This window comes from Zeus faber, assembly GCF_960531495.2.
Source record: "Zeus faber genome assembly, chromosome: 22".
Lineage (NCBI taxonomy): Eukaryota > Metazoa > Chordata > Actinopteri > Zeiformes > Zeidae > Zeus > Zeus faber.
The window spans coordinates 24,671,802-24,697,895 of record NC_137209.1 but is presented as its reverse complement, the minus strand read 5'-3'; the positions used below and the strand labels follow the sequence as shown (position 1 = coordinate 24,697,895).

Below are 26,094 nucleotides of genomic sequence, written 5' to 3'. Positions count from 1 at the left end.
TATTTATTACACATTTCATCTCAGTCGTATCAAATTATTAACACAATATCAACATCTCACAATTATTATCTGAGTTATTTACAAATGAGTTAAAGATCGACCAGTTGCATTTTACAGATATCAAGAATATACACGTTGACTTGTTCTGAATGTAAACTGAATATTCTCTACCTTTAAGACACAATATTAATACATTGAGTTATCTATTATACTTCTTTACACATGAACTGGTTATGAAATCAAAATGTCCTTTTGTTCCAAGCAGCAGTTGATGAAGGTTGGTGCTGTTGGTGTCGCTGGTATGGTTGGTGTCGTTGGTGTCGCTGGTATGGTTGGTGTCGTTGGTGCTGTTTGTGTCGCTGGTATGGTTGGTGTCATTGGTGGTGTTGGTGTCCTTGGTGTCATTGGTAGTGTTGGTATTACTTGTACAGGCTGAGCTCCGCGTCCTGGTACAGACACATGTAGGCATCGCACAGCAGGCGGCGGGGGGACTCCGCCAGCGTGGCGGGGTCCACCCGGCTAAGCTCCGCCTCCGATAGACCAAACAGCCGGCCCACCTCCGGACACGCTCTCACCCGGGGGATGTTGAAGCCGTTCTCACCTCCTGAGGGCGGGAGAAAGAGAGAGGTGGTGGTGGTGGTGGTGGTAAGGATGATAACTGATGACGTCTATTGACAAGGATGTTTCAGAGTGAACCTCACCCTCCCTGTCGGCCATACTGTCGGAGAACAGCCAGTCGGAGGGGCGTGGCCCGTGCTTGACGAAGCTCACGTAGTGGCTGGTCTGGATGCAGGTCACCGCGAACAGCTCCAGAAAGTGGCGGGTGGCGTGCGGGGGGGCGCCCCCCCAGGATCCCCCGGGATCATCGGGATCAGCTGGCCCCGGAGAGCCCCAGGGCCCCCTGGGGACAACCAACAGGTCTGGACTGTGGGAAATCCGCTTCCTGTGACTGTGGACCTGGAACACAGACAGGAGGGTGAGACAGCCTAATACCACCATTACAGTACAGTACAGTACAGTACAGTCCTCCCAGTAACTAACTACCACCACCAGTACAGTACAGTACAGACCTCCCAGTAACTAACTATCACCACCAGTACCGTACAGTCCAGACCAGACCAGTAACTTACTTCCACCACCTGTACAGTACAGTACAGTACAGTACAGACCAGTAACAAACTACCACCACCAGTACCGTACAGTCCAGACCAGACCAGTAACTTACTTCCACCACCTGTACAGTACAGTACAGTACAGCACAGACCAGTAACTAACTACCACCACCAGTACCGTACAGTCCAGACCAGACCAGTAACTTACTTCCACCACCTGTACAGTACAGTACAGTACAGTACAGACCAGTAACAAACTACCACCACCAGTACAGTACAGTACAGACCAGTAACTAACTACCACCACCAGTACAGTACAGTACAGACCAGTAACTAACTACCACCACCAGTACAGTACAGTACAGTACAGACCAGTAACTTACTACCACCACCAGTACAGTACAGTGCAGTACAGTACAGACCAGTAACTAACTACCACCACCAGTACAGTACAGTACAGTGCAGTACAGACTAGTAACTAACTACCACCACCAGTACAGTACAGTGCAGTGCAGTGCAGTACAGACCAGTAACTAACTACCACCACCAGTACAGTACAGTACAGTATGACCAGTAACTAACTACTTGAACTTCCTGTTGAATCAAGACATCTGATTTCAATACAATAAGAACAAAAGTGGAATGAAATGCAAAGAATGGTGGTGGGGTCCCACCTGGGCATTGCAGGTGCTGCAGTACTGCTTGGGGCGTCCAGGTGTGATGTCGGGATCCTCGTAGCACTGCACACACTCCCACAGCGCCACCGCCTGGCAGATGCTGCACTGCCGCAGCGCTGCACCCAGAGTGCTTCAAGTGAGATGTTATCCAAACATCTGCATCCTCAACACACAGCGTGTTTACGCTAAAGATCCATACATCCATCCCACCATCCAACCATCATCCATCCATCCATCCATCTGCCCTTCGTCCAACCATTTTCCATCCATCAATCCATCCATCCAGTTATCCATCCACACGTCCATTTGTCCTTCCATCCATCCAACCTCCAAGCCATCGCCGATCCATCCATCCATCCACCCGTCCATCCGTCCATCCATCCATCTATCCAGCCGTCCATCAATTCCATCCATCCATCCGTCATCCATCCTTCCATTCGCCCGTCTATCTGTGCATTCCTCCATCCATCTCTCCATCCATCCATCCATTCACCATCTATCCATCCATCAACCAAAGGAAGGAAGGAAAAGGGAGCCTTACTGTCGTCCAGCAGGTCGGTGATGTCGAGGCGCAGTGTTGGCAGGACAGCATCGAACATCTTGAAGTCCTTCCCAAAACGAGGCATCAGCAGCAGGAGACAGGAAGGAGCCTGCAGGGAACAGGAAGGGATGTCACCAGAGAAGTGATGTCATCAGACATTTGGAAAAAATCCCTAAAAATTTGCAAAAGTAAGAATCCTTTTTCTACCTCTGCAAACTTGAGTCCGGTGTGGAGGAAGGAGGCCTCCAGCAGAGCCTGGACACTAGACACCCGAATCCTCCCCTCTGGCAGGGGGGAGGAGAGGGAGATGGGGGAGAGCGAGGGAGACGAGGGGGAGGTAGGAGAAGAGGAGGGAGGCGATGGGATGGAGGGAGGGAAGAGTTGGTAGAGGTGGCACTGCTGGGAGTCCTGGGTCCTGGACCTGGGGAACCAGTAACACAGTACTGCTTTCAGGTTTTTTCCCGCAAGCCATTAGAACTGTCAATGCTGACCTCACCAGGGGTCCTAACTGAGCCATGCACTAGGCTCCACTACCTACTGTACTGTATGTAGCATACTGTACCGCATACTGTGTCACTGTTCAGGGTTGTTCGTGATGCCGTATTGCTGCGCCGTACTGTTGTATACTGTGCTGTATTATCCCAAACACTACCTCACTTTATTCACATGCCACTTTAATGCACATATCTGTATAAACATAATTGCCTATTCCATATACATAAGCATATTCCCTCTATCTATTTCATTTTATTTCATTTTATTTTTATTGTATTTTATTCTATATATTTTTATTTTATTCTATAAGTATTTGACTTACTGTATTACGTTTTAGGAGTCAGTTAGTTGGGCTATTAGAAATTTTTCCTAGGACATATTGTGTGTTATCACCGGGTGCGTTGCATTACATTTCACTGCAAATATGTATGAAAGTATGTATATGTATGTGATAAATAAAAATCTTGAATCTTGAATCTTGAGGTGTCTGAAATTCACGAGACAAGATGCAGTACCACACATCACAGCAAGGGGCGCTGCAGCAACACCAAGACCATGCTCTGTGTACTCTACCGCCCCCTAGTGGAGTCAGGTGTATCCACCACATCTACAGCTTCCTGGTGGAGTCAGGTGTACCACCTCCACATCTACAGCTTCCTGGTGGAGTCAGGTGTACCACCTCCACATCTACCGCCCCCTGGTGGAGTCAGGTGTATCACCTCCACATCTACAGCTTCCTGGTGGAGTCAGGTGTATCACCTCCACATCTACAGCTTCCTGGTGGAGTCAGGTGTATCACCTCCACATCTACAGCTTCCTGGGGGAGTCAGGTGTATCACCTCCACATCTACCACCCCCTGGTGGAGTCAGGTGCATCACCTCTACATCTGCAGCTTCCTGGTGGAGTCAGGTGTATCACCTCCACATCTACCGCCCCCTGGTGGAGTCAGGCGTATCACCTCCACATCTACAGCTTCCTGGTGGAGTCAGGTGTATCACCTCCACATCTACAGCTTCCTGGTGGAGTCAGGTGTATCACCTCCACATCTACCGCCCCCTGGTGGAGTCAGGCGTATCACCTCCACATCTACAGCTTCCTGGTGGAGTCAGGTGTATCACCTCCACATCTACAGCTTCCTGGTGGAGTCAGATGTATCACCTCCACATCTACCGCCCCCTGGTGGAGTCAGGCGTATCACCTCCACATCTACAGCTTCCTGGTGGAGTCAGGTGTATCACCTCCACATCTACAGCTTCCTGGTGGAGTCAGGTGTATCACCTCCACATCTACAGCTTCCTGGTGTAATCAGGTGTATCACCTCCACATCTACCGCCCCCTGGTGGAGTCAGGTGTATCACCTCCACATCTACAGCTTCCTGGTGGAGTCAGGTGTATCACCTCCACATCTACCGCCCCCTGGTGGAGTCAGGTGTATCACCTCCACATCTACAGCTTCCTGGTGGAGTCAGGTGTATCACCTCCACATCTACAGCTTCCTGGTGGAGTCAGGTGTATCACCTCCACATCTACCACCCCCTGGTGGAGTCAGGTGTATCACCTCCACATCTACAGCTTCCTGGTGGAGTCAGGTGTATCACCTCCACATCTACAGCTTCCTGGTGGAGTCAGGTGTATCACCTCCACATCTACAGCTTCCTGGTGGAGTCAGGTGTATCACCTCCACATCTACCACCCCCTGGTGGAGTCAGGTGTATCACCTCCACATCTACAGCTTCCTGGTGGAGTCAGGTGTATCACCTCCACATCTACAGCTTCCTGGTGGAGTCAGGTGTATCACCTCCACATCTACCACCCCCTGGTGGAGTCAGGTGTATCACCTCCACATCTACAGTTTCCTGGTGGAGTCAGGTGTATCACCTCCACATCTACAGCTTCCTGGTGGAGTCAGGTGTATCACCTCCACATCTACAGCTTCCTGGTGGAGTCAGGTGTATCACCTCCACATCTACAGTTTCCTGGTGGAGTCAGGTGTATCACCTCCACATCTACAGTTTCCTGGTGGAGTCAGGTGTATCACCTCCACATCTACAGCTTCCTGGTGGAGTCAGGTGTATCACCTCCACATCTACAGCTTCCTGGTGGAGTCAGGTGTATCACCTCCACATCTACAGTTTCCTGGTGGAGTCAGGTGTATCACCTCCACATCTACAGCTTCCTGGTGGAGTCAGGTGTATCACCTCCACATCTACAGCTTCCTGGTGGAGTCAGGTGTATCACCTCCACATCTACAGCTTCCTGGTGGAGTCAGGTGTACCACCTCCACATCTACAGCTTCCTGGTGGAGTCAGGTGTATCACCTCCACATCTACAGCTTCCTGGTGGAGTCAGGTGTATCACCTCCACATCTACAGCTTCCTGGTGGAGTCAGGTGTATCACCTCCACATCTACAGCTTCCTGGTGGAGTCAGGTGTATCACCTCCACATCTACCACCCCCTGGTGGAGTCAGGTGTATCACCTCCACATCTACAGCTTCCTGGTGGAGTCAGGTGTATCACCTCCACATCTACAGCTTCCTGGTGGAGTCAGGTGTATCACCTCCACATCTACAGTTTCCTGGTGGAGTCAGGTGTATCACCTCCACATCTACAGTTTCCTGGTGGAGTCAGGTGTATCACCTCCACATCTACAGCTTCCTGGTGGAGTCAGGTGTATCACCTCCACATCTACAGCTTCCTGGTGTAATCAGGTGTATCACCTCCACATCAACCGCCCCCCGGTGGAGTCAGGTGTACCACCTCCACATCTACGGCTTCCTGGTGGAGTCAGGTGGGGGGATGGTAGCTCAGGAGGTAGAGCTGGTGGTCTAGTGATCTAAAGGTTGCTGGTTGGATCCCAGGCTCCTCCTGCTAGCATGCTGTAGTGTCCTTGAGCAAGACACTTAACCCCTCATTGCTCCTGATGGCTGCGTCCGTCGCTGTTTGAATAATTGTAAGTCGCTTTGGATAAAAGCGTCTGATCAATGTAATGTAATGTCAGGTGTATCACCTCCACATCTACCACCCCCTGGTGGAGTCAGGTGTATCACCTCCACATCTACCACCCTCTGGTGGAGTCAGGTGTATCAACTCCACATCTCCAGCTTCCTGGTGGAGTCAGGTGTATCAACTCCACATCTACCTCCCCCTGGTGGAGTCAAGTGTACCACCTCCACAGGGACGTAGGAGCATTTTGATAGTTCAGAGTGCACAGTGTTGCCTGGGCGTTGGCTGTTTAAGGAATGTTTCCGCCCTGAGTGACACACACACAAATACACCCCAGGCATGAGTAAATACACCTGGTTAGTAAGGCTCCGAGGAGCCATGTTTCTGATGCACTTCCAAACCAGTTAATAGTAGATTTGGAGACTGGTGCTCACAAGTATAGAAACACACACACCTGATCTTCAGCAGCGGCTCAATGTTGAGAATCTGGAAAAGCTTGTTGAGGAATTCTTCAGGATCTGATAGAGAAACAGAGCAGCAAGTCAACATTCCACACACACACACACACACACACACACACACACACACACACACACACACACACACACACACACACACACACACAGACAGATACCTTTCTCTTGGTTGGTGAAGCCTGTGTCGCTGCTCTCACTCTCCAGCAGAATCCTCAGCGTCATGGTTTTACTGGCACAGACGTAACCAAACCTGGAGAGTGGAACAGGAAGTGGGGGGGTTACCAGGGGGTGACGGGGTGAAGGACTTGAATGGATTGAAAGATTTGAAGGTTTAAAGGGATGGAAGATATTGAAGGAATAAAGGGATTGAGGGATTGAAATGATGAAAGGATTGACTGGGTTGAAGGTTGGGAGGTTTGGATGGGAGGATCAGACCTGCGCAGGGGGTTGACAATGTCACAGCGCAGAAGTTCCTGGGCCTGAACGGAACTGGAGCCAGAACAGAGCTCTGGAGGCCGGAGCATCACCCAGTCTGCTGAACTGGAGCAGGAGAACAGACTGGGAGGGGGGGATTGGGACCAGTGAGGGGTAGTGGTTCTGGGTCTGGTCCAGGGATGGAACAGTATGCCATTTTAAGGTACAGCGCGGTATCAACCACGGTTCTGAACCATAAGCCTTTTCCTGTAACGCCCACAGTATAAACATCTGTTGCAAAACTGAAGATGTCAACTTTGATTCACCCTCAGCTCATGTTGCCGCTGCACAGCAGCAGACGCCAAATGTTGTAAAAATCCCTCCAATGAGTCATTTCACCAAGAGGCGCGTTCCGCCAGAACTGCCTACGGCAATATTTTACATCACGGTGCTTTACGTTACAGCACGTGCACATGAAAGAAAGTGCAAACAAAGATGGCGGAACGTGGCCCTTGGCTCATTGGATGGATTAATACAACATTTGGCTGCTTGTCAAATTTCATACTGTTACATCCCTAGTCTGGTCTTACCTGAACAGGGAGGTGGAGGGGTTCCGGGTTTGGTCTTACCTGAACAGGGAGGTGGAGGGGTTCCGGGTCTGGTCTTACCTGAACAGGGAGGTGGAGGGGTTCAGAGTCTGGTCTTACCTGAACAGGGAGGTGGAGGGGTTCAGAGTCTGGTCTTACCTGAACAGGGAGGTGGAGGGGTTCCGGGTTTGGTCTTACCTGAACAGGGAGGTGGAGGGGTTCCGGGTCTGGTCTTACCTGAACAGGGAGTTGGAGGGGTTCAGAGTCTGGTCTTACCTGAACAGGGAGGTGGAGGGGTTCCGAGTCTGGTCCTAGCTGAACAGGGAGGTGGAGGGGTTCTGGGTCTGGTCTTAGCTGAACAGGGAGGTGGAGGGGTTCTGGGTCTGGTCTTACCTGAACAGGGAGGCGTCCAGGTAGCAGGAGTTCAAGTGGCCCTGGATGCCCCTCTTCCAGCCCTGGTAAAGCTCCCGAGCCTCGTCCCCGTCCAGTGGAGGGGTGTGCTCCTCCACCCGCTCACTGCCCCACTCCGCAAACACTGGACAGGGGGGGGTTACTAGTCAGACTGGAAGGGAGTAAGTCACCAGGTCAGATTGGTCAGACTGGTCCTACCCACCTATGGAGTTGCAGCGCTCCACCTGGTCGACAGGCGTTTCGGGTGCAGGGAACCGCGAGTCTCGGCGACAGTTGCGAAGTTTGACAAACAGCGCCCTGTTGGCGTGGCAACGGAAGTGTCGCTTCCCCAGGTAGCTGCCGTCTGTTGCTGCCGCCAGCTCCTGGTCCTGAGACATTGACAAATTCAATTATTCAATTATTATATATATATACATACCCAGTATATATGTATACTATATACACTATATACTTTCTACACTACATATACCTTATACAATATATACTATATATACTTTATACACTATATATACACTTTATACACTATATCTCATCACCGTTCTCAGTCTCGTTCCCGCAGTCTATCAGTACTACACTTGTGTTCGCTACACTTGTGTTCGCAATGGCCACGCCCCCTTCCCGTGAAATAACACTACATGTACCATATACATTATATACACCAGCCACGCCCCCTTACCCTGAAACAACACTAAATACACTATATAGGGGATGGTAGCTCAGGCGGTAGAGCTGGTGGTCTAGTGATCTAAAGGTTGCTGGTTGGATCCCAGGCTCCTCCTGCTAGCATGCTGTAGTGTCCTTGAGCAAGACACTTAACCCCTCATTGCTCCTGATGGCTGCGTCCGTCGGTGTTTGAACAATTGTAAGTCGCCTTGGATAAAAGCGTCTGATCAATGACTAAATGTAAATGTAAATGTAATGTATATATACACAATATATATATACCAGCCACGCCCCCTTACCGTGAAACAACACTAAATACACTATATATACAATGTATATACCAGCCACGCCCCCTTACCGTGAAACAACACTAAATACACTATATATATATATATATACACACACTATATATCCCAGCCACGCCCCCTTACCGTGAACCAAAACTAAATACACTATATATATATATACACACTATATATCCCAGCCACGCCCCCTTACCGTGAAACAACACTAAATACACTATATATACACACACACTATATATACCAGCCACGCCCCTTTACCGTGAAACAACACTAAATACACAATATATATACCAGCCACGCCCCCTTACCGTGAAACAACACTAAATACACTATATATACCAGCCACACCCCCTTACCGTGAAACAGCACTAAATACACTATATATACATACTATATATACCAGCCACGCCCCCTTACCGTGAAACAACACTGATCATCGCTTATCGACCAATTTGCTTAACGATCTGGTTGTTGGAACAGTACTGGGTGGATACTGTACCTCAGTATCATCATTTTGAGTTTCCGAAAGAGACAGATCAATATCATGTTGCTGCTTTCCAATTTATCCAAATGATATATTTCTGAAGTGATACATTGATAATTCAGACTGACCAGTTCAACTCCGGCCACCACTTCATGGATGCCGCTGATCCGTCCGATCCAGCGGATCACTCCGAAGAGGGGCGGGTCGTTCACCTCCACCATGGACCCCACCTCGAGCTCCGCCTCCCCATCTTCTGCCCACCTGGCTTCGTCCTCGCTGCCTGGCGACCTCAGCGGGGGGGAGGCGGGGCTGTGCTCGGCGTTGACAGGATGCGGATGGTCCACGCTGGTCGGAGAATGCGGGACAGGCTGGGGCTTAGGGGGTGGGGCTGGGGGAAGAAGGGGGAGTGGCCTGTGCAGGGGTTTGGGCGGAGGTAAGGGGGGGGGTTTCAGAGCCGGCTTGGAGGTGCGCTGAGGCGGCATGAGGGCGGATCTGTGGGTGGGCAGCGGTGAGGTGGGGCCCGGCCGAGAGACTGGAGGCTGGACCAGCGGCTGGGCCGGAAGCTGGACCGGCCTCAGGGCGGGTCTGATAGTCTCCTGTGGGGGGGGCTGGAGGCGGGACCTGGATTCTGGGGGGGGGGGGGGGGGTACACTTGATACACTGGGGGTATAAAGCAGGTACACTAGGAGTACAAGGGGGTACACTTGGTCCAGTTAATACTAGGGCTGTACCCAACTCTGAATTTGGTCGGTCGAATCGGATTTGGCTGTTCAATGTGAGTATTTGACATCTTCTTCCTTTACTTTCGGCTGCTCCCGTTAGGGGTCGCCACAGTGGATCATCTGCCTCCAAGATTTAGGAATATATAGGATATAGAAATATATAGGATATAGGACTATATGGGATACAGGCCTATATAGAACTATATAGGAAATAGGACGATATAGGACTTCATAGGATATAGAACTATACAGGATATAGGACTACACCGCATTCCAAATTATTATGCAAATTATATTTTTCTCTGATTTTCCTAAATAGTCGATACAAATGACAGTATAATTTTCAAGTCATCAACCATTAGGGTATAATTTGAATGTTATTGAACAAACCTCCCAATGATAACACTATTTTTTTCAAAAATAAAAAAATCTAAATGCACTGTTCCAAATTATGTACAACAGAGTTTCAAAACATCTTATAGGTTGTAAAGAAGTGAAAATGGTAATTTGTTGAATGTGCAGCATTAGGAGTCATATTTACTGAAATCAAAAGCTAATTCAATAAAAACATCTTAACAGGCCAAGTTCCATGTGAACATAGGAGCCTTCTTTGATATCACCTTCACTGTTCACAAGCACTGTCACTGCCTCCATTGAACTTGTGAGTTTTTGGAGAGTTTCTGTTGAATTTCTTTGCAATAAATGTCAGAACAGCCTCCCAGAGCTGCTGTTTTGATGCCAACTGCCTCCACCCTCATAGATCTTTTGCCGGAGGATGCTCCAAAGGTTCTCAATAGGGTGGAGGTCAGGGGAGGATGGGGGCCACACCATGAGTTTCTCTCCTTTTATGCCCATAGCAGCCAATGACAGAGGTATTCTTTGCAGCATGAGATGGTGCGTTGTCAGGCATGAAGATGATTTTGCTACGAAAGGCCCGGTTCTATTTTTTTTACCATGGAAGAAAGTGCTCAGTCACAAACTCTATATACTTTGCCGAGGTCATTTTCACACCTTCAGGGGCCCTAAAGGGGCCCACCAGCTCTCTCCCCATGATTCCGGCTCAAAACATGACTCTGCCACCTCCTTGCTGACCTGGCAGCCTTGTTGGGACACGGTGGCCATCCACCAACCATCCACTACTCCATGCATCTGCACCATCCAGGGTTGCTAGGCACTCATCAGTAAACAAGACTTTGAAAATGAGTCTTCATGTATTTCTGGGGCCCCTGCAACCCTTTCTGCTTGTGAGCATTGCTTATGGGGGCCCAATAGTAGCTTTATGCACAACTGCAAGCCTCTGGAGGATCCTACACCTTGAGGTTGGCTGGACTCCAGAGGCACCAGCAGCTTCAAATACCTGTTTGCTGCTTTGTAACTGCATTTTAGCAGCTGCTCCCTTCATCCCATGAATTTGTCTGGCAGGAACCTTCCTCATTCTGCCTTTATCTGCACCAACCCGTCTGTGCTCTGAATCAGCCACAAACCTCTTCACAGTACGATGATCACGTTTAAGTTTTCGTGAAATATCTCATGTTTTCATACCTCGTCCAAGGCATTGCACTATTTGAGGCTTTTCGGCAGCAGAGAGATCCTTTTTCTTTCCCATATTGTTGAAACCTGTGGCTGCTTAATAATGTGGAATGTCCTTCTTAAATAGTTTTCCCTGAATTGGGCTCACCTGGCAAACTATTTATCACAGTTGTCTGAGATTGATTCCAGTGATCCAAAGAGCCCTGAGATACAATACCATCCATGAATTGAATTAAAAAACAAAGAGTTAAATGTTTATGACACTTCAATCCAATTTGAATCATAATTTGGAACGCGGTGTACATAGGAAAGACCAATCCAGCCTGGCTCCTAGGGCGCCAACCCGAGGGGGGCGCGGAGAGTGAGCCACCTGTCTCTCTCTCTGACGGCCCGGCTGTGGTGCGCCAGTGATAGGGTGCCTTTGATCGCACCAAAACTGTTTTTTATTGAAGAAGATTTATTTGTATTGTACGTATCCTTATGGAAGGAAAGCGTGTGTAACGAGGACGAGGACTTTTTTCGTGACTCTCTCCCCGATCACCCCCTCTCCATGCGTTATGCGCAGAAAACAATCTTAAGGAGTCTATGAGTTGTGGCCCGCCCCTCTGTGCCCCCCCCCCACAGTTTTTAGTCATTTATTTGGAGGAGGGGGGCATGGTGATCGGGGTGCACAGAGAGCTGTGTTCCATTCACACATATAAAATAATATATTGATGATTCCCCATTGAAATGTTATCCCTGTAAAATTGAGTAAGCTTCTATCTGTTTTACCATGTTATTGTAATGCACACTGACTGACAAAAAAAAAACAAAAAAAAAACTGCTCGACTTGAAGAATCTCAATCCACTGAGAGGTTTCCTACTGGTCGACTTTCAGGAGGCACCCTGAGTTTATATCTTGATTGTTTCCATCAAACTGCATCAATACAAAACCCGACACCAACTTGCCAAAGCGGCAACCATGCACCTGGTCCTGTGTAGCGCAGCCTGCCAGCATGTGGTTCACCTACCTGGGGCGACCTTCGCGGCGGGCAGCAGAACTCCGTACAGCGGGGACGGGATGTGGCACAGCTTGTCTCCTCTGTAGTGTCCGTCCCAGCTGCCGACTGGAGCGTCCTGAAAGACCACGGAGACAGGGGTCAGACCGGGTCCGTCAGACCAGACCCGGTCTAAGCACGACAGACCAGCACAGACAGTATGTGGCAATCATTTTGTCGGTCTTGGCAACAAGTAGCCATGGTTGCCTTGGTAACCACTTCTAAAACTTAGCATCAGGCTCTGGTGTTTTAAAGCCTTCTCACCAGCAGGATTCCGATGTGCAGCCCCAAGGCGGTCCTGCCCGGAAGCGGGCCGCAGAACCGGACCTCCCCGCCCTGGACCCCGTCCTCCAGGGAGACACACACCCGCTTGCCCACCTGGACCTGCACCGGGCCGGGGACCTGGATCGGCAGGTCGGGACCCTGGATCCGGACGGGGGCGGAGAGGCACTGGTGGAAGCTGCTCCGCAGGCCGCCCTGCTGGTGGGGGTTGTTGGGGTGACTGTTGTTGCCAGGGAGACCATTGTGGTTGTGGGTTTCAACCGAGCCGTTGCCGCGTGACCAGCGGCGCAGTCTGATGTAATTTGCCGGGCGGAAGAGGGCGGAGCCCTCGGGGCAGAGGAAGTACTGGCGGCCTTTAAAGGAACCGTTACTCGCCCCCCTCCCCACTGCTGAACCCTGAGGGGGAGGGAAAGAAAGACCACATGAGAAATAATAATAACAACTCATTAGAAACATTTATAATTATTTATTTGAAAGAATAAGAATTAATGAGAAATTATAGGAATTTATTCAAAATAAAAATAACAATTCACTATAATAATAACAATAATTTTTAATTTAATTTTATGTAATTGTAATGTAATTTAACATTACATTTCACTGCATATATGTATGGAAGTATGTATATGTATGTGACAAATAAAAAATCTTGAATCTTGAATCTTGAATTTGAATAATGTATGGTAAAAAATATTAATAACTGTGGAAAAGGAGTGGGCCCTGGGGTAGCCGAGCACTTTGATGTGTCATTTCCAAATGGAGAATAAATAAATGACCTTGAGTTGGACCCCGAACCACACAGCGGTGCTCCCCCTGGCCAATGGGCCGCGGTACCGAAGCTCTGCCTCTGCCAGCTCGTCCGGTTGGCTCATCTGGACCCAGAGGAGGGAGCCTAGAGGCAGGGCAGCCAATCGCTGCAGCTTCCCAGGGTTGCCTAGGAACCAAAGGGCAACAAAGTGTTTTGTTCATAATCATTATTTATGTTGTTTTATATCTTCTTCTTCTTTGTGCAGCTCCCGTTAGTGGTGGCCACAGCGGATCATCTGCATCCAACACCTTGTGTTCTGCGCATCTTCCTCCCTGACACCACCCGCCTGCATGTCCTCCCTCAGCACCTCCCTCAAGCTTCTCTTTGGCTTCCTCTTTTCCTCTTGCCTGGCAGCTCCACCCTCAGCCTCCTTCTCCCAATGTAACTCTCATGTCTCCTCCACACGTGTCCAAACCATCTCAGTCTGGCCTCTCTCACTTTTCCACCAAACTGTCCAACCTGAGCTGTCCCTCTAATGTCCTCATTCTTAATCCTGTCCATCCTTGTCCCTCCCAATGAAAACCTCTACATCCTCAACTCTGCCACCTCCACTTCATCCACCTGCCTTTTAGTCGGTGCCACCGCCTCTAAACCGTACATGGCTGCTCTCACTACCGTCCTGTACACCTTCCCCTTCACTCTGGCTGGAACCCTTCTGTCACACATCACTCCAGACACTCTTCTCCACCCGCTCCACCCTGCCTGTACTCTCTTCTTCACCTCTCTCGCACTCTCCGCTGCTTTGGATGGTCGACCCCAAGTACTTGAACTCATCCGCCTTCTCCACCTCCACTCCTTGCATTCTCAGATTTTTGCTGCCCTCCCCTCCATTCAGCCACATGTATTGTGTCTTACTCCTGCTGACTTTCATTGCTCTTCTCTCTAATGAATGCCTCCACTTCTCCAGGCTCTCCTCCACCTGCTCCTTGCTCTCGCTACAGATCACAATGTCATCCGCGAACATCATAGTCCACAGAGACTCCTGCCTGATTTCATCTGTTAACCTGTCCATCACCACTGCAAACAAGAAAGGGCTCAGAGCTGATCCTTGATGCAGTCCCACCTCCACTTTGAATGCCTTGGTCACGTCTACTGCACACCTTACTACTGTCTGACTGTCCTCATACATATCCTGTACCACTCTGACGTCCTTCTCTGCCACCCCCGACTTCCTCATGCAATACCACACTTCCTCTCTCTGCACCCTATCATACGCTTTCTCTAAATCCACAAAGACGCAGCGCAACTCCCCCTGCCCATCCCTGTACTTTTCCATCAGCATTCTTAAAGCAAACATTGCATCTGTAGTACTCTTTCCTGGCATGAAACCATACTGCTGCTCGCTGATCCCCACCTCTCCTCTTAACCCGATCAACTTTATTCCCCTGTAGTTACTACAGCTCTGTACGTCTCCCTTATTCTTGAAGATGGTACCAGTACACTTCTTCTCCACTCCTCCGGCATCCTCTCCCTTTCCAGGATGGTGTTTAACAGTCTGGTTAGGAACGTCACTGCCATCTCACCTCAACATTTCCATGCTTCCCCAGGTTTGTCATCTGGGCCAACTGCCTTTGCACTCTTCATCTTCTTTAATGCTGTTCTCACCTCATCCTTGCTAATTTGCTGCACTTCTTGATCCACTATCCCCACATCATCCACTCTTCTCTCCCCCTCATTTTCTTCATTCATCAACTCCTCAAAGTACTCCTTCCACCTTTTCAACACACTCTCCTCACTAGTCAGCACATTCCCATCATTATCCTTCATCATCCTAACCTGCTGTACATACTTCCCAGCTTGGTCCCTTTGTCTTGCCAATCGGTACAAGTACTTTTCTCCTTCTTTACTCTCCAACCTCTCATACAGCGGTGCCAATGAGTATTTAACACGTCAATATTTTCTCCGTAAATATATTTCTGATGGGGCTGTTGACATGAAATTTTCACCAGACGTCGGTAACAACCCAAGTAATCCACACATACAAATAAATCAAAACATATATGTCCATAAATGAGGTTATGTGTCATAAAGTGGAATGAAACAGGGAAAAAATATTGAACACGCTTTCTGAAATGTATTAAATACTTAGTAGAAAAGCCTTAGTTGGTTACAACATTTTCAAGAGGCCTCCAGTGTGAAGGAACTCGTGGCCTGCGTTGCTCAGGTGTGATTTTTGCCCATTCTTCCACACTAACTGTCTTCAAATGGTGAAGGTTCCAGGGGCCTCTTCTATCAACTCTGATCTTCAGTTCTTTCCATAGATTTTCAATTGGATTCAGTCAGGTGATTGACTGGGCCATTCTAGAAGCTTTATTTTCTTTCTCTGAAACCAATGAAAAGTTTCCTTGGCCGTGTGTTTGGCATCATTGTCTTGCTGAAATGTCCACCCTCGTTTCATCTTTAGCATCCTGGTCGACGGCAGCAGATTCTTGTCAAGAATGTCTCACTATATTTCTCCAATCATCCTTCCTTCAATGATGTGAAGTCTGCCAGAACCACATGCTGAAAAACAGCCCCACACCATGATGTTTGCACCTCCACCACCACCTTGGTTCTTGGACAACACTTCTAATTATACTTCTGACTCCTCTGTCTGAAATCTTTTGAGGAGCACCTGTCGTTGTCGGTTGATGGTAAAATTATGTTCTTTCCACTTCCGGATAATGGCCCTGATGCTGCTCACCGGAACATTCAGGAGTTCAGAAATATGTCTGTAACCAATGCCATCAGTATGTTTTGCAACAATAAGGTTGCGAAGATCTTGAGAGAGGTCTTTGGTTTTACCGTCATGAGATGCTTCTTGTGTGACACCATAGATAGGAGAAACCTTTTTATCGGCCATCAATTAGGACTAACCCAGCTGGTATTAGGGGGGCAGGATTGCTTCCTAAATACTGACAGATTTCAGCTGCTTTATTGACTTCCCATGCCTTTCTGCACCTCCTATTCTTCATGTGTTCAATATTTATTCCCTGTTCCATTCCACTTTGTTACGTATAACGTAATTTATGGACATAGGGAGGAAGACACTTGACAAACATTTGACAAACTGATCAAGAAGGCCAGCTCTGTCCTAGGGGGCCCCCTGGACCCAGTGCAGGTGGTGGGAGTGTTAGGCCCACGGCCTCCCAGCGCCACTAGAGGCCGCCCTTGCTCCATATGCAGCTCCCTACTCAAGCCTAAACACCTGGGATCAATTACCTGCACAGTATTTAGCCCCAGCTTCCTCGCTATTCCTTGCCAGACCGTCAACTAGCTTTCCCCGAGTTGTATCGCTATTGGCTCCCTTCCAAGTTCCTATTCCTTGGGCATCATGACCAGGCCCTCCGGGACATTGCGGAACACCTCCGGACCATCTCGGCGGCCGTCAGCAGCCTGCAGGGTCCTCCGGCCCCCGTGGCCCCCCCTGCTCCTCCGATCTGCCCTCCTTCCCCCACCAGGGCTCCCAGCGCCTCTCTCGACCCCCCTGAGCCCCACGTTCCGGCTTCAGCGCCTTACGACGGCGATTTCGGCACCTGCCGCGCCTTCCTTGTGCAGTGCGCAGTGGTTTTCCAACAGCGGCCGTCGTCGTACGCCTCCGATAGTGCCCGCATCGCGTTCCTCATCTCATGCCTGAGAGGGGCGGCTCTCGGCTGGGGTTCCACGGTTTGGAGTCAGGGGGGCCCCGTGAGTCTCTCCTACGATCTGTTCACCCGCGAAATGAGGAGAGTCTTCGACCACCCAGTTTGCGGCAAGGAGGCCGCCAGAAGACTCCTCTCCCTCCGCCAGGGTTCCCGTAGCGTCGCCTCCCTCGTCGTCGAGTTCCGGACTCTAGCCGTGGAAAGCGGCTGGAATGACGGAGCCCTGCAGGACGTGTTTCAGCGCGCCCTGAACGACGAGTTGCGGGACGAGTTGGCGCGGCGGGACGAGCCCACGGACCTGGACCAACTAGTAGAGACCGCAATCCGCCTGGACAACCGGCTACGGGAGCGCCAGCGCGAGAGGGAGGGGGCGAGCCTCCAGTCCGTGTCTCCCGCCTGGGCGGCCACGCCCTGGTCTCCAGCGCCTGCTACTCTTGGGCGCCTCACAAGTGCCCCGACTCTCTCCGATGCCGAGCCAATGCAACTTGGTCGCTCCCGGATCTCCCCCGAGGAGCGAGCACGCCGCATACAGACCTGCGCCTGTCTATATTGCGGCCGGCTGGGACACCTCCGAGCCACCTGCCCGGTCCGGCCACAAGAGGGCGACTCCTCGGTAGGGTTACGTTCCGGTCGCTCCAGCGCCAACCCTCTCTCCCGTCCACTGCTCCCAGCTACCCTCTCGTGGGGAGATATAATACGCTCTTCCTCCGCTCCCATAGATTCCGGGGCGGATGCGAGTTTTCTCGACCAGGGACTAGCACGCCAGCTAGGGCTGACACCCGTCCCTCTCCCCCCACCGCTCGAGGTCAAGGGGCTGAACGGGTCACATCTGACCCGGATTAGCCACCAGACAGCGCCCCTCAAGCTGCTACTCTCCGGCAACCACCGTGAGTCTTTAAGGTTCTTCCTTATTGATTCCCCACTGAACCCCGTGGTTCTGGGGTACCCCTGGCTCCAGACCCACAACCCTCCGATGGACTGGCGCTCGGGCAGCGTGAGCTCCTGGAGCACACACTGTCATGCCCACTGCCTTCGCTCGGCCATGGGCGCGCCGCTGGGCGCTCCGCCGGGGGTCCCCAAGAGCCCTGACCTGCCCTCGGTTCCATCGCAATATCTGGACCTGGCCCTGGTCTTCAGCAAGCAGGAGGCGCTATCCTTACCACCTCATCGCCCCTACGACTGCGCAATCAACCTCCTGCCAGGCGCCCCCCTCCCCTGCAGTCGCCTGTATAACGTCTCCCGGCCCGAACAGGAGGCCATGGAGACTTACATCCGCGACTCTCTCGCTGCCGGGATTATTCGCCCCTCGTCTTCTCCACTCGGCGCAGGGTTCTTCTTTGTTGCGAAGAAGGACAAGACCCTCCGTCCTTGCATTGATTTCAGGGGACTGAACGACATCACGATCAAAGACAAGTACCCCTTGCCCCTGATGGATTCAGTCTTCGTCCCCATTCAGGGTGCCACCCACTTTTCCAAGCTTGACCTCCGCAACGCTTACCACCTGGTCCGCATCCGCGAAGGGGACGAGTGGAAGACCGCATTCAACACCCCGCTCGGACACTTTGAGTACCTTGTTATGCCCTTTGGGCTGTCAAATGCCCCAGCGGTCTTCCAGGCCCTAATTAACGATGTCCTCCGGGACATGCTCAACTCCTTTGTCTTTGTTTACCTCGACGACATCTTGATTTTCTCCAAATCCCTCTCCGACCACGTAAAGCATGTACGCCTGGTGCTGCAGCGCCTCCTGGAAAACCATCTGTTTGTTAAGGCCGAGAAGTGTGTCTTCCATGTTCCATCCATTTCCTTCCTAGGGTTCATCATTGGCCGAGGGAGGCTGAAGATGGACACCAAAAAGGTGGCCGCCGTGGTGGAGTGGCCAACCCCAGCCAATAGGAAGCAGCTCCAACGGTTCCTCGGGTTTGCAAACTTCTACCGGTGCTTCAGCCGTAACTTCAGTCGCATCGCTGCTCCCCTCTCAGCCCTTACCTCCACTGCAGTGGCCTTCAAATGGACCCCCGCGGCCAAGGCCGCGTTCCTCGACCTCAGGACCCGCTTTTCTTCAGCCCCAGTCCTGGCCCAGCCCGACGCCAACCTCCAGTTTGTGGTAGAGGTGGACGCTTCAGACACGGGGGTAGGAGCAGTACTTTCTCAGCGCTCCCCAACCGATGGTAAGCTCCACCCCTGGCCTTTCTGTCCCGCAGGCTCACACCACCCGAGCGCAACTATGACGTGGGTAACCGGGAACTACTGGCTGTCAAACTACCCTGGAGGAATGGCGCTACTGGCTTGAGGGAGCAATCCACCCCTTCGTCATCTGGACCGATCATAAGAACTTGGCCTATATCCGGACGGCGAAGCGGCTCAACTCCCGGCAGGCCAGGTGGGTGTTGTTTTTTGGCCGGTTTAACTTCTCCCTATCCTACCGCCCAGGAACCAAGAACACCAAACCTGACGCCCTGTCCCGTGTGTTCGCGCCAGAGGAGAAGACAGGGGATCCTGAACCCATCCTTCCACCCCTGTGCCTTGCCGCCACACACACCTGGGAGATCGAGTCCCTCGTCACCCAAGCGCAGGAGCACCAGCCCGACCCAGGTACCGGACCCCCTAACCGCCTGTTCGTCCCTGACTCTGCACGCTCCCAGGTTCTGCAGTGGGCCCATGCCTCCCGCCTCAGCTGCCACCCCGCGTTCACCCGCACCCTGGCCGTCGTCCGCCAGCACTTCTGGTGGCCGACCCTGCTCCCTGACACCCGGTCCTTCGTCTCGGCCTGCCCCACCTACGCCCGGTCCAAGTCCTCCACCCGACCCCGCTCCGGCCTCCTCCGCCCATTACCCATCCCGACTCGTCCTTGGTCCCACATCGCCCTTCGTCACCGGTCTTCCACCATCCCGGGGCAACACTACCATCCTCACGGTGGTGGACCGCTTTTCTAAGGCGGCCCACTTCCTCGCCCTGCCCAAGCTACCATCGGCGAGGGAGACCGCAGACCTGCTGGTGGCCGAGCAGTTCCGCCGCCATGGCATTCCGGCAGACGTGGTGTCAGACAGAGGACCCCAGTTCACCTCCAAGGTCTGGCGCGCCTTCTGCTCGGCCCTGGGGGCACAGGTCAGTCTCTCCTCCGGTTTCCACCCCCAGACCAACGGCCAGACGGAGCGGGCGAACCAGGAGGTGGAGGCCATGCTCCGCTGCCTGACAACCACCAGCCCCACCTCCTGAAGCGACCAGCTGCCATGGGCCGAGTACGCCCACCACACCCTGGTGAAAGCCTCCTCCGGCCTGTCGCCCTTCCAATGCTCTCTGGGCTACCAACCCCCACTGTTCCCTGCCCAGGAGGCTGAGATCGCCGTACCCTCCGTCCAGGCCCACATTGGTCGCTGCCGGAGGACGTGGAGGAGGGCCCGCTCTGCCCTACTCCGGGCCTCTGCCAGGTCCCAGCGGCAGGCGAACCGGCACCGTGTGTCCGCACCTACATACGTCCCCGGACAGATGGTATGGCTCTCCACAAAGGACTTGCCCCTCAAGGTGGACTCCCGAAAACTCGCTCCCCGGTATGTTGGCCCCTTTCCCATTGAGTCAATCATCAACCCCTGTGCTGTACGCCTCCGTCTCCCTCCCTCCCTCCGTGTCCACCCTACCTTCCATGTATCCCTGCTCAAGCCAGTGGTTTCCAGCCCTCTCTCCCTCCCCGCCAAGGCCCCACCAGCCCCCCGCACCATCGACGGCCACCCGACCTACACAGTGTGGTGCCTGCTGGACATGCGGCGCCGGGGGAGGGGCTTCCAGTACCTCGTGGACTGGGAGGGATACGGCCCGGAGGAACGCTCCTGGGTCCCCCGGAGACAGATCCTGGATGCCTCCCTCATATGGGATTTCAACCGAACTCGCCCTTCAGGCTCCAGGTGTCCGCCAAGGAGCGTCCGTAGATGGGGGGGGCCTAACAGTAGGCCCACGGCCTCCCAGCGCCACTAGAGGCCGCCCTTGCCCCATCTGCAGCTCCCTACTCAAGCCCAATTGCACACACCTGGGATCAATTACCTGCACAGTATTTAGCCCCAGCTTCCTAGCCATTCCTTGCCAGACCGTCAACTAGCTCTCCCCGAGTTGTATCGCTATTGGCTCCCTTCCAAGTTCCTATTCCTAGTTCCTAGTTCCTAGTTTATGTCTTGTTGTCTCGCCTTCCCCTTACCTGCTTGCCTCCTCTCGTCGACCCAGTCTGTCTCTCCATGTCCAGCCAGCCCGGTTTACCTGCCTGTCTCCGCTCGTCGACCAAGGCTCTCCGTCCATCTCCATCCAGCCTGGTTCCCCGTCTCTCAACCCGGATCCTGGACCCCATCTCCTGGTCATCATCATCCCTGCCCTGCCCTGCTCCATCCCCCCCCGACCGGGTCCCCCCGGCCAGCTCCAGCGTCCCGGTTAATAAACATCCCTTGCCTGCCTCCCGTCTCCCTGTGTCGTGCGTTTGGGTCCCTCCCAGTTCTGGTCGTGACAGGGAGAAAGCAGGATGATGGCTGAGCTGTCATCCATGATGGAGAACGAACCCCACCCCATGCATGACACTCTGGAGAGCTCCTTCAGCAATAGGCTGCTTCACCCAAAGTGTGGGAAGGAGCGCTATCGCAGGCGATGGGGGGAGGGAGGGATGGATGGAGGGAGGGAGAGAGAGAGAGATGGCCTTCTTGCGGCTGTCACTGTATAAGCAACAGTGCAGCCAGTAGAACAACCACACACAGACACACACTCCCCTTGTACCTGGTCTCTTGTACACATAGTACATCTACCTTCCTTCTCTCCATGATGTCAGCCAGCTCTCTCTCTTTCTAGGTTCTATTTTTTAAAATCTTTTATTACTTTATTATAACTGCCTGTTTGGATATGGGCTGCTGTAACCTGGGGCCTGGGGCGCTGTTGGCACCGTGCTCCGGCGGGTTATCTCCCAAATAGGAGCCTCGAGTTTGCATGTTCTCCCCGTGCTCACATGGGGTTTCCTCCACCTCACGTCAGTAAGGACCCCCACCAAAAACATGCACCCATCATGGTCTGACCAGCGATGGACACTTATCACCTGGTCCCCGGGCGCGTCCACGTACGCTGCCCCCTGCTCCTGGCTGTGCCCCCAGAGGAAGGACAAGCCAGGATGGTTCAATGCAGAGGAACCATTTCACCGGCCACCATCAAAGCATGTGCGTGTGTGTGTGTGTGTGCAAGCATGTGTTGTAGTGTGGTGTGTTGCGTGACGAATAAAGACTGTTTCTTCTTCTTCTTTTTCATCTCTCCATCCATCCCTCCCTCCCTCCTCCTCACCCAATAGGCTGAGTCTGTTCTCTGGTTCGGCCACTGGCTCCAACAGGCCGCTTATCTCGCTGGGAACCTCCACCAGGTGGCGTCTCTCCACCTTCACCATCACCCCGCTGTCCAGCACCTGGGGAGGGAGGGAGGGAGGGAGGAAAAAGGAGAACGAGGGGTTAGACAAGAGGAAACAAGGAACCGGTCCCAGGTCCTTGGTCCCATCCCTCCTTATCTCTCCATTTATACCTCCATCTCTCCCTCCCTTTCTCCATTCATACCTAACGCTCCTCCTCTCTCCATCTCCGCCTCCATCCCCCTCTCTCTCTATCCCCCCATCCCTTCCTCCAGCTCTCCCTCCCTCTCTCCATCTCCCCATCCCTCTCTCTCGCCATCTCTCCATCTATACCTCCATCTCTCTCTTAATCCCTCCTAACCCCATCTCTCTCTCTCGCACTCCCTCCTTCCATCCATCCCTCCTTCCCCCATCGCCATCTCTCCCTCCCTCATCCATCCCCCCATCACCATCTCTCCCTCCCTCCCTCATCGCCATCTCTCCCTCCGTCATCTATCCCCATCACCATCTCTCCCTCCCTCCCTCCCCCATTGCCATCTCTCTCTCTCTCTCTCCCTCTATCCATCTCTCCCTCCTCCCTCCCCCCACCACCATCTCCCCATCCCTCTCTCTCGCCAACTCTCCATCTATACCTCCATCTCTCTCTTAATCCCTCCTTACCCCAACTCTCTCTCTCGTACTCCCTCCTTCCATCCATCCCTCCCTCCCCCATCACCATCTCCCTCCCTCATCCATCCCCCCATCACCATCTCTCCATCCCTCCCTCCCTCCCTCCCCCATTGCCATCTCTCTCTCTCTCCCTCTATCCATCTCTCCCTCCTCCCTCCCCCCACCACCATCTCCATCTCCGCATCCCTCTCTCTCGCCATCTCTCCATCTATACCTCCATCTCTCTCTTAATCCCTCCTTACCCCATCTCTCTCTCTCTCCCTCCCTCCCCCCACCGCCATCTCCATCTCTCCCTCCCTCCTTCCATCCCCCATCACCATCCCTCCCTCCCTCCCTCCCTCCCCCCATCGCCATCTCTCCCTCCCTCCATCCATCCCGCCATCGCCATCTCTCCCTCCCTCCCTCCATCCATCTCTCCGGCGCAAAAGTAAAGGTGAACTGAAGATGTTTTCATGGGAACATGTGAGCACTGGTGGTCTTAGGCCTCTGTACCTTGACCCAGAACTGGTGGTCCCGGTCCCGGTCCCGGCTCCGCCCAGCGTCCTGCTCCCGGCACATGTTCCCCCGGTGCAGCCGGACCGGGCCGTCCAGCTGGTCCTGTACCTTTAGGTCCACGGAGACCAAGAAGGTTCTGGACAACCTGACACGGCGGGTCGGATCCTGGGAGCCCGACATTCTGAGAGAAGGACCTCTGGAGCGAGAGAGAGAAGGGGGGGTGAGAGGGAGATCAAGGGAGAAGGGGGAGAGAGAGGGGAGGTGAGTGAGGGAGTGAGTGAGAGGGAGATAGAGAGGGGGGGCGAGAGAAAGAGAGTAGAGGAAGCGAGAGGAAGGGAGGGAGTGCGATAGAGAGAGGGGGGAGAGAGACACATCAGAACAAATAGACTATAATAATAACAATATAATTATAATAATAATAATCTTCTTCTTCTTTGTGCAGCTCCCGTTAGTGGCCACAGCGGATAATCTTCCTCCATGACACCACCTGCCTGCATGTCCTCCCTCAGCACCTCCCTCAAGCTTCTCTTTGGCTTCCTCTTTTCCTCTTACCTGGCAGCTCCACCCTCAGCCTCCTTCTCCCAATGTAACTCTCATCTCTCCTCCACACGTGTCCAAACCATCTCAGTCTGGCCTCTTTCACTTTTATACCAAACTGTCCAACCTTGACCTGCTACAGCAGGTCAAATTTCAATACGACACCACAACCGTGTTTGTGTGTCCAGTTTGCATGTGTTGTAGTGGCGTGTCCTGTGACAAAGATTTCTGTTCTCAATACACGGGGCCAGGTTAGTGCCATCGATTGCACCAATGGGATTAATTCAAGACTGTTGATTTAAATATGGCCATAACCACGCCTCAGAGTCACACGCAGCACATTAAACCAAATGAGATGATGACATCACAAAGCGCCTCAGAGTCACACTCAGCACACATAAAACCAAATGAGATGATGACATCACAAAGCGCCTCAGAGTCACACTCAGCACACATAAAACCAAATGAGATGATGACATCACAAAGCGCCTCAGAGTCACACTCAGCACACATAAAACCAAATGAGATGATGACATCACAAAGCTCTTCAGAGTCACACTCAGCACACATAAAACCAAATGAGACGATGACATCACAAAGCGCTTCAGAGTCACACTCAACACATTAAACCAAATGAGATGATGACATCACAAAGCGCTTTTCTTCTGCTGTCATGGCAGGTTTCTTTTAACTCCTCCCACAGACGTGTTCTGTTGTGAATCGACCTTGGACCACAGCATGTTTGGACTGGTTTTGTGTCCGTGGGTTTGATGGTTTCTGTTTTTGTGTGAATATGTCTATGTCCAATATTGTGGAGAGGGTCCTTTTCTCGAAATTCCTCGAGCGATTATTTCTATTGAATAAATCATCCAAGGAAAAAAAGGAATCTGTTAGAAATAATATGGACTGTTAGAAATAATATGGTGCCTCTGGTTGGAAATGTCCTTTTGTGACCAGTCGCGCACATGTTGTTCCTGTACTTTTCCGCTTGCGTTCATATTGTTCATGTGAACATCAGTTCTTTGTGATCCATATGTCCTTTTGTGACCACTTGCGTACATTAGACTATATAAGGATCCAAAGAAGGATCGGGGCTTCCAATGGCTGGGCTCAGACTTGGCTCTCGGACTTGGCTGAGCCCAGGCTCGTTCCAATCCTCACGAACTGAGCCTGCACCTTTTGATAAATTTGACCAACTCCTAAATTCGTGATACGTCTTATGATTGACGCTCCAACCCATCGATGAGCACGTGGAGAACCTCGAAGGTAATTGTTATACTTGAATTGATCAACAGAAGTTTTAGTAACTGCTTGAAACAGGGTTAAGAAAGGTTTACTCCAACAACGGAACAACTTGGTGATCCTCGAGGACACATTTCTCCAACAAGTGCCAGGCGTTTTCAGCAGAGAAGAAGAAGAAGAAGAAAAATCAGAACTAAACAATGCAGCTCCCGCGCTTTGAGCTGGACACCTAAGTAACCAGATTGAAATAAAAAATAAATTTTAAATTTTTTTAATGGAGCGTATACAATAAACCTAAAAAAAACAAAGTAGACAGTAAAATTGTATCAACAGTTCGTTCTGATTTGAAATATAACATTTGGAAATTGTTCATGATTGTAGAAATAAATCTAAAATCTGTGCAAACAGGGATAATATTTGGAATAACTTTACATAAGTTGTCATCTCCAGTTTGTCGTCAGGATGTTAAACCACCAAGTTTGAATGTAGACAAACAAACAAACAAACAAACAAGTTCAAACACTTCCTACTTCTCCACCTGGACTCACATTGTGACTGTTCTTTCTGTTTTCTGCCACTAAAGGCCGTTCTTAAAACACTAAATCGTATTTAATATCATTACATTCTATCAAATCGAATGGAACTTTGTTTTCTGCTCTGACGAACATTTTAAATCAAACTCA

The 26,094-nt window shown here is 51.7% G+C and overlaps 1 protein-coding gene across 3 annotated transcripts; it reads right to left on the bottom strand.

Annotated features, from left to right (window-relative positions):
• Positions 1-26,094, bottom strand: cyld3 (cylindromatosis (turban tumor syndrome) 3). 3 transcript variants are annotated; one of them, XM_080022835.1, is made up of 17 exons: positions 25,960-26,094; positions 23,630-23,828; positions 22,411-22,528; positions 13,458-13,615; positions 12,664-13,077; positions 12,373-12,478; positions 9,239-9,738; positions 7,861-8,026; positions 7,641-7,782; positions 6,682-6,804; positions 6,405-6,496; positions 6,225-6,288; positions 2,538-2,751; positions 2,331-2,439; positions 1,787-1,905; positions 702-957; positions 1-604 (listed from the first exon to the last, which is right to left on the bottom strand). In XM_080022835.1, exons 2-17 carry the CDS (start codon positions 23,810-23,812, stop codon positions 420-422), a joined length of 2,949 nt encoding a protein of 982 aa, XP_079878961.1. In that variant the 5' UTR covers positions 23,813-23,828; positions 25,960-26,094; the 3' UTR covers positions 1-419. The 3 variants fall into 3 exon arrangements, with proteins under 3 accessions (XP_079878961.1, XP_079878962.1, XP_079878963.1); XM_080022836.1 differs by lacking the exon at positions 6,682-6,804; XM_080022837.1 differs by lacking the exons at positions 1-604; positions 1,787-1,905 and having other exon boundaries at positions 731-957.

Excerpts from the sequence above, each read along its gene's own strand:
- cyld3 (XM_080022835.1), bottom strand. The coding sequence starts at position 23,812 with ATGTCGGGCTCCCAGGATCCGACCCGCCGTGTCAGGTTGTCCAGAACC. Across the intron at positions 2,440-2,537 it reads CCGGACTCAAGTTTGCAGAG|GCTCCTTCCTGTCTCCTGCT; the intron begins GTAGAAAAAGGA and ends TGTTCCCTGCAG. Across the intron at positions 958-1,786 it reads GCAGCACCTGCAATGCCCAG|GTCCACAGTCACAGGAAGCG; the intron begins GTGGGACCCCAC and ends TCTGTGTTCCAG.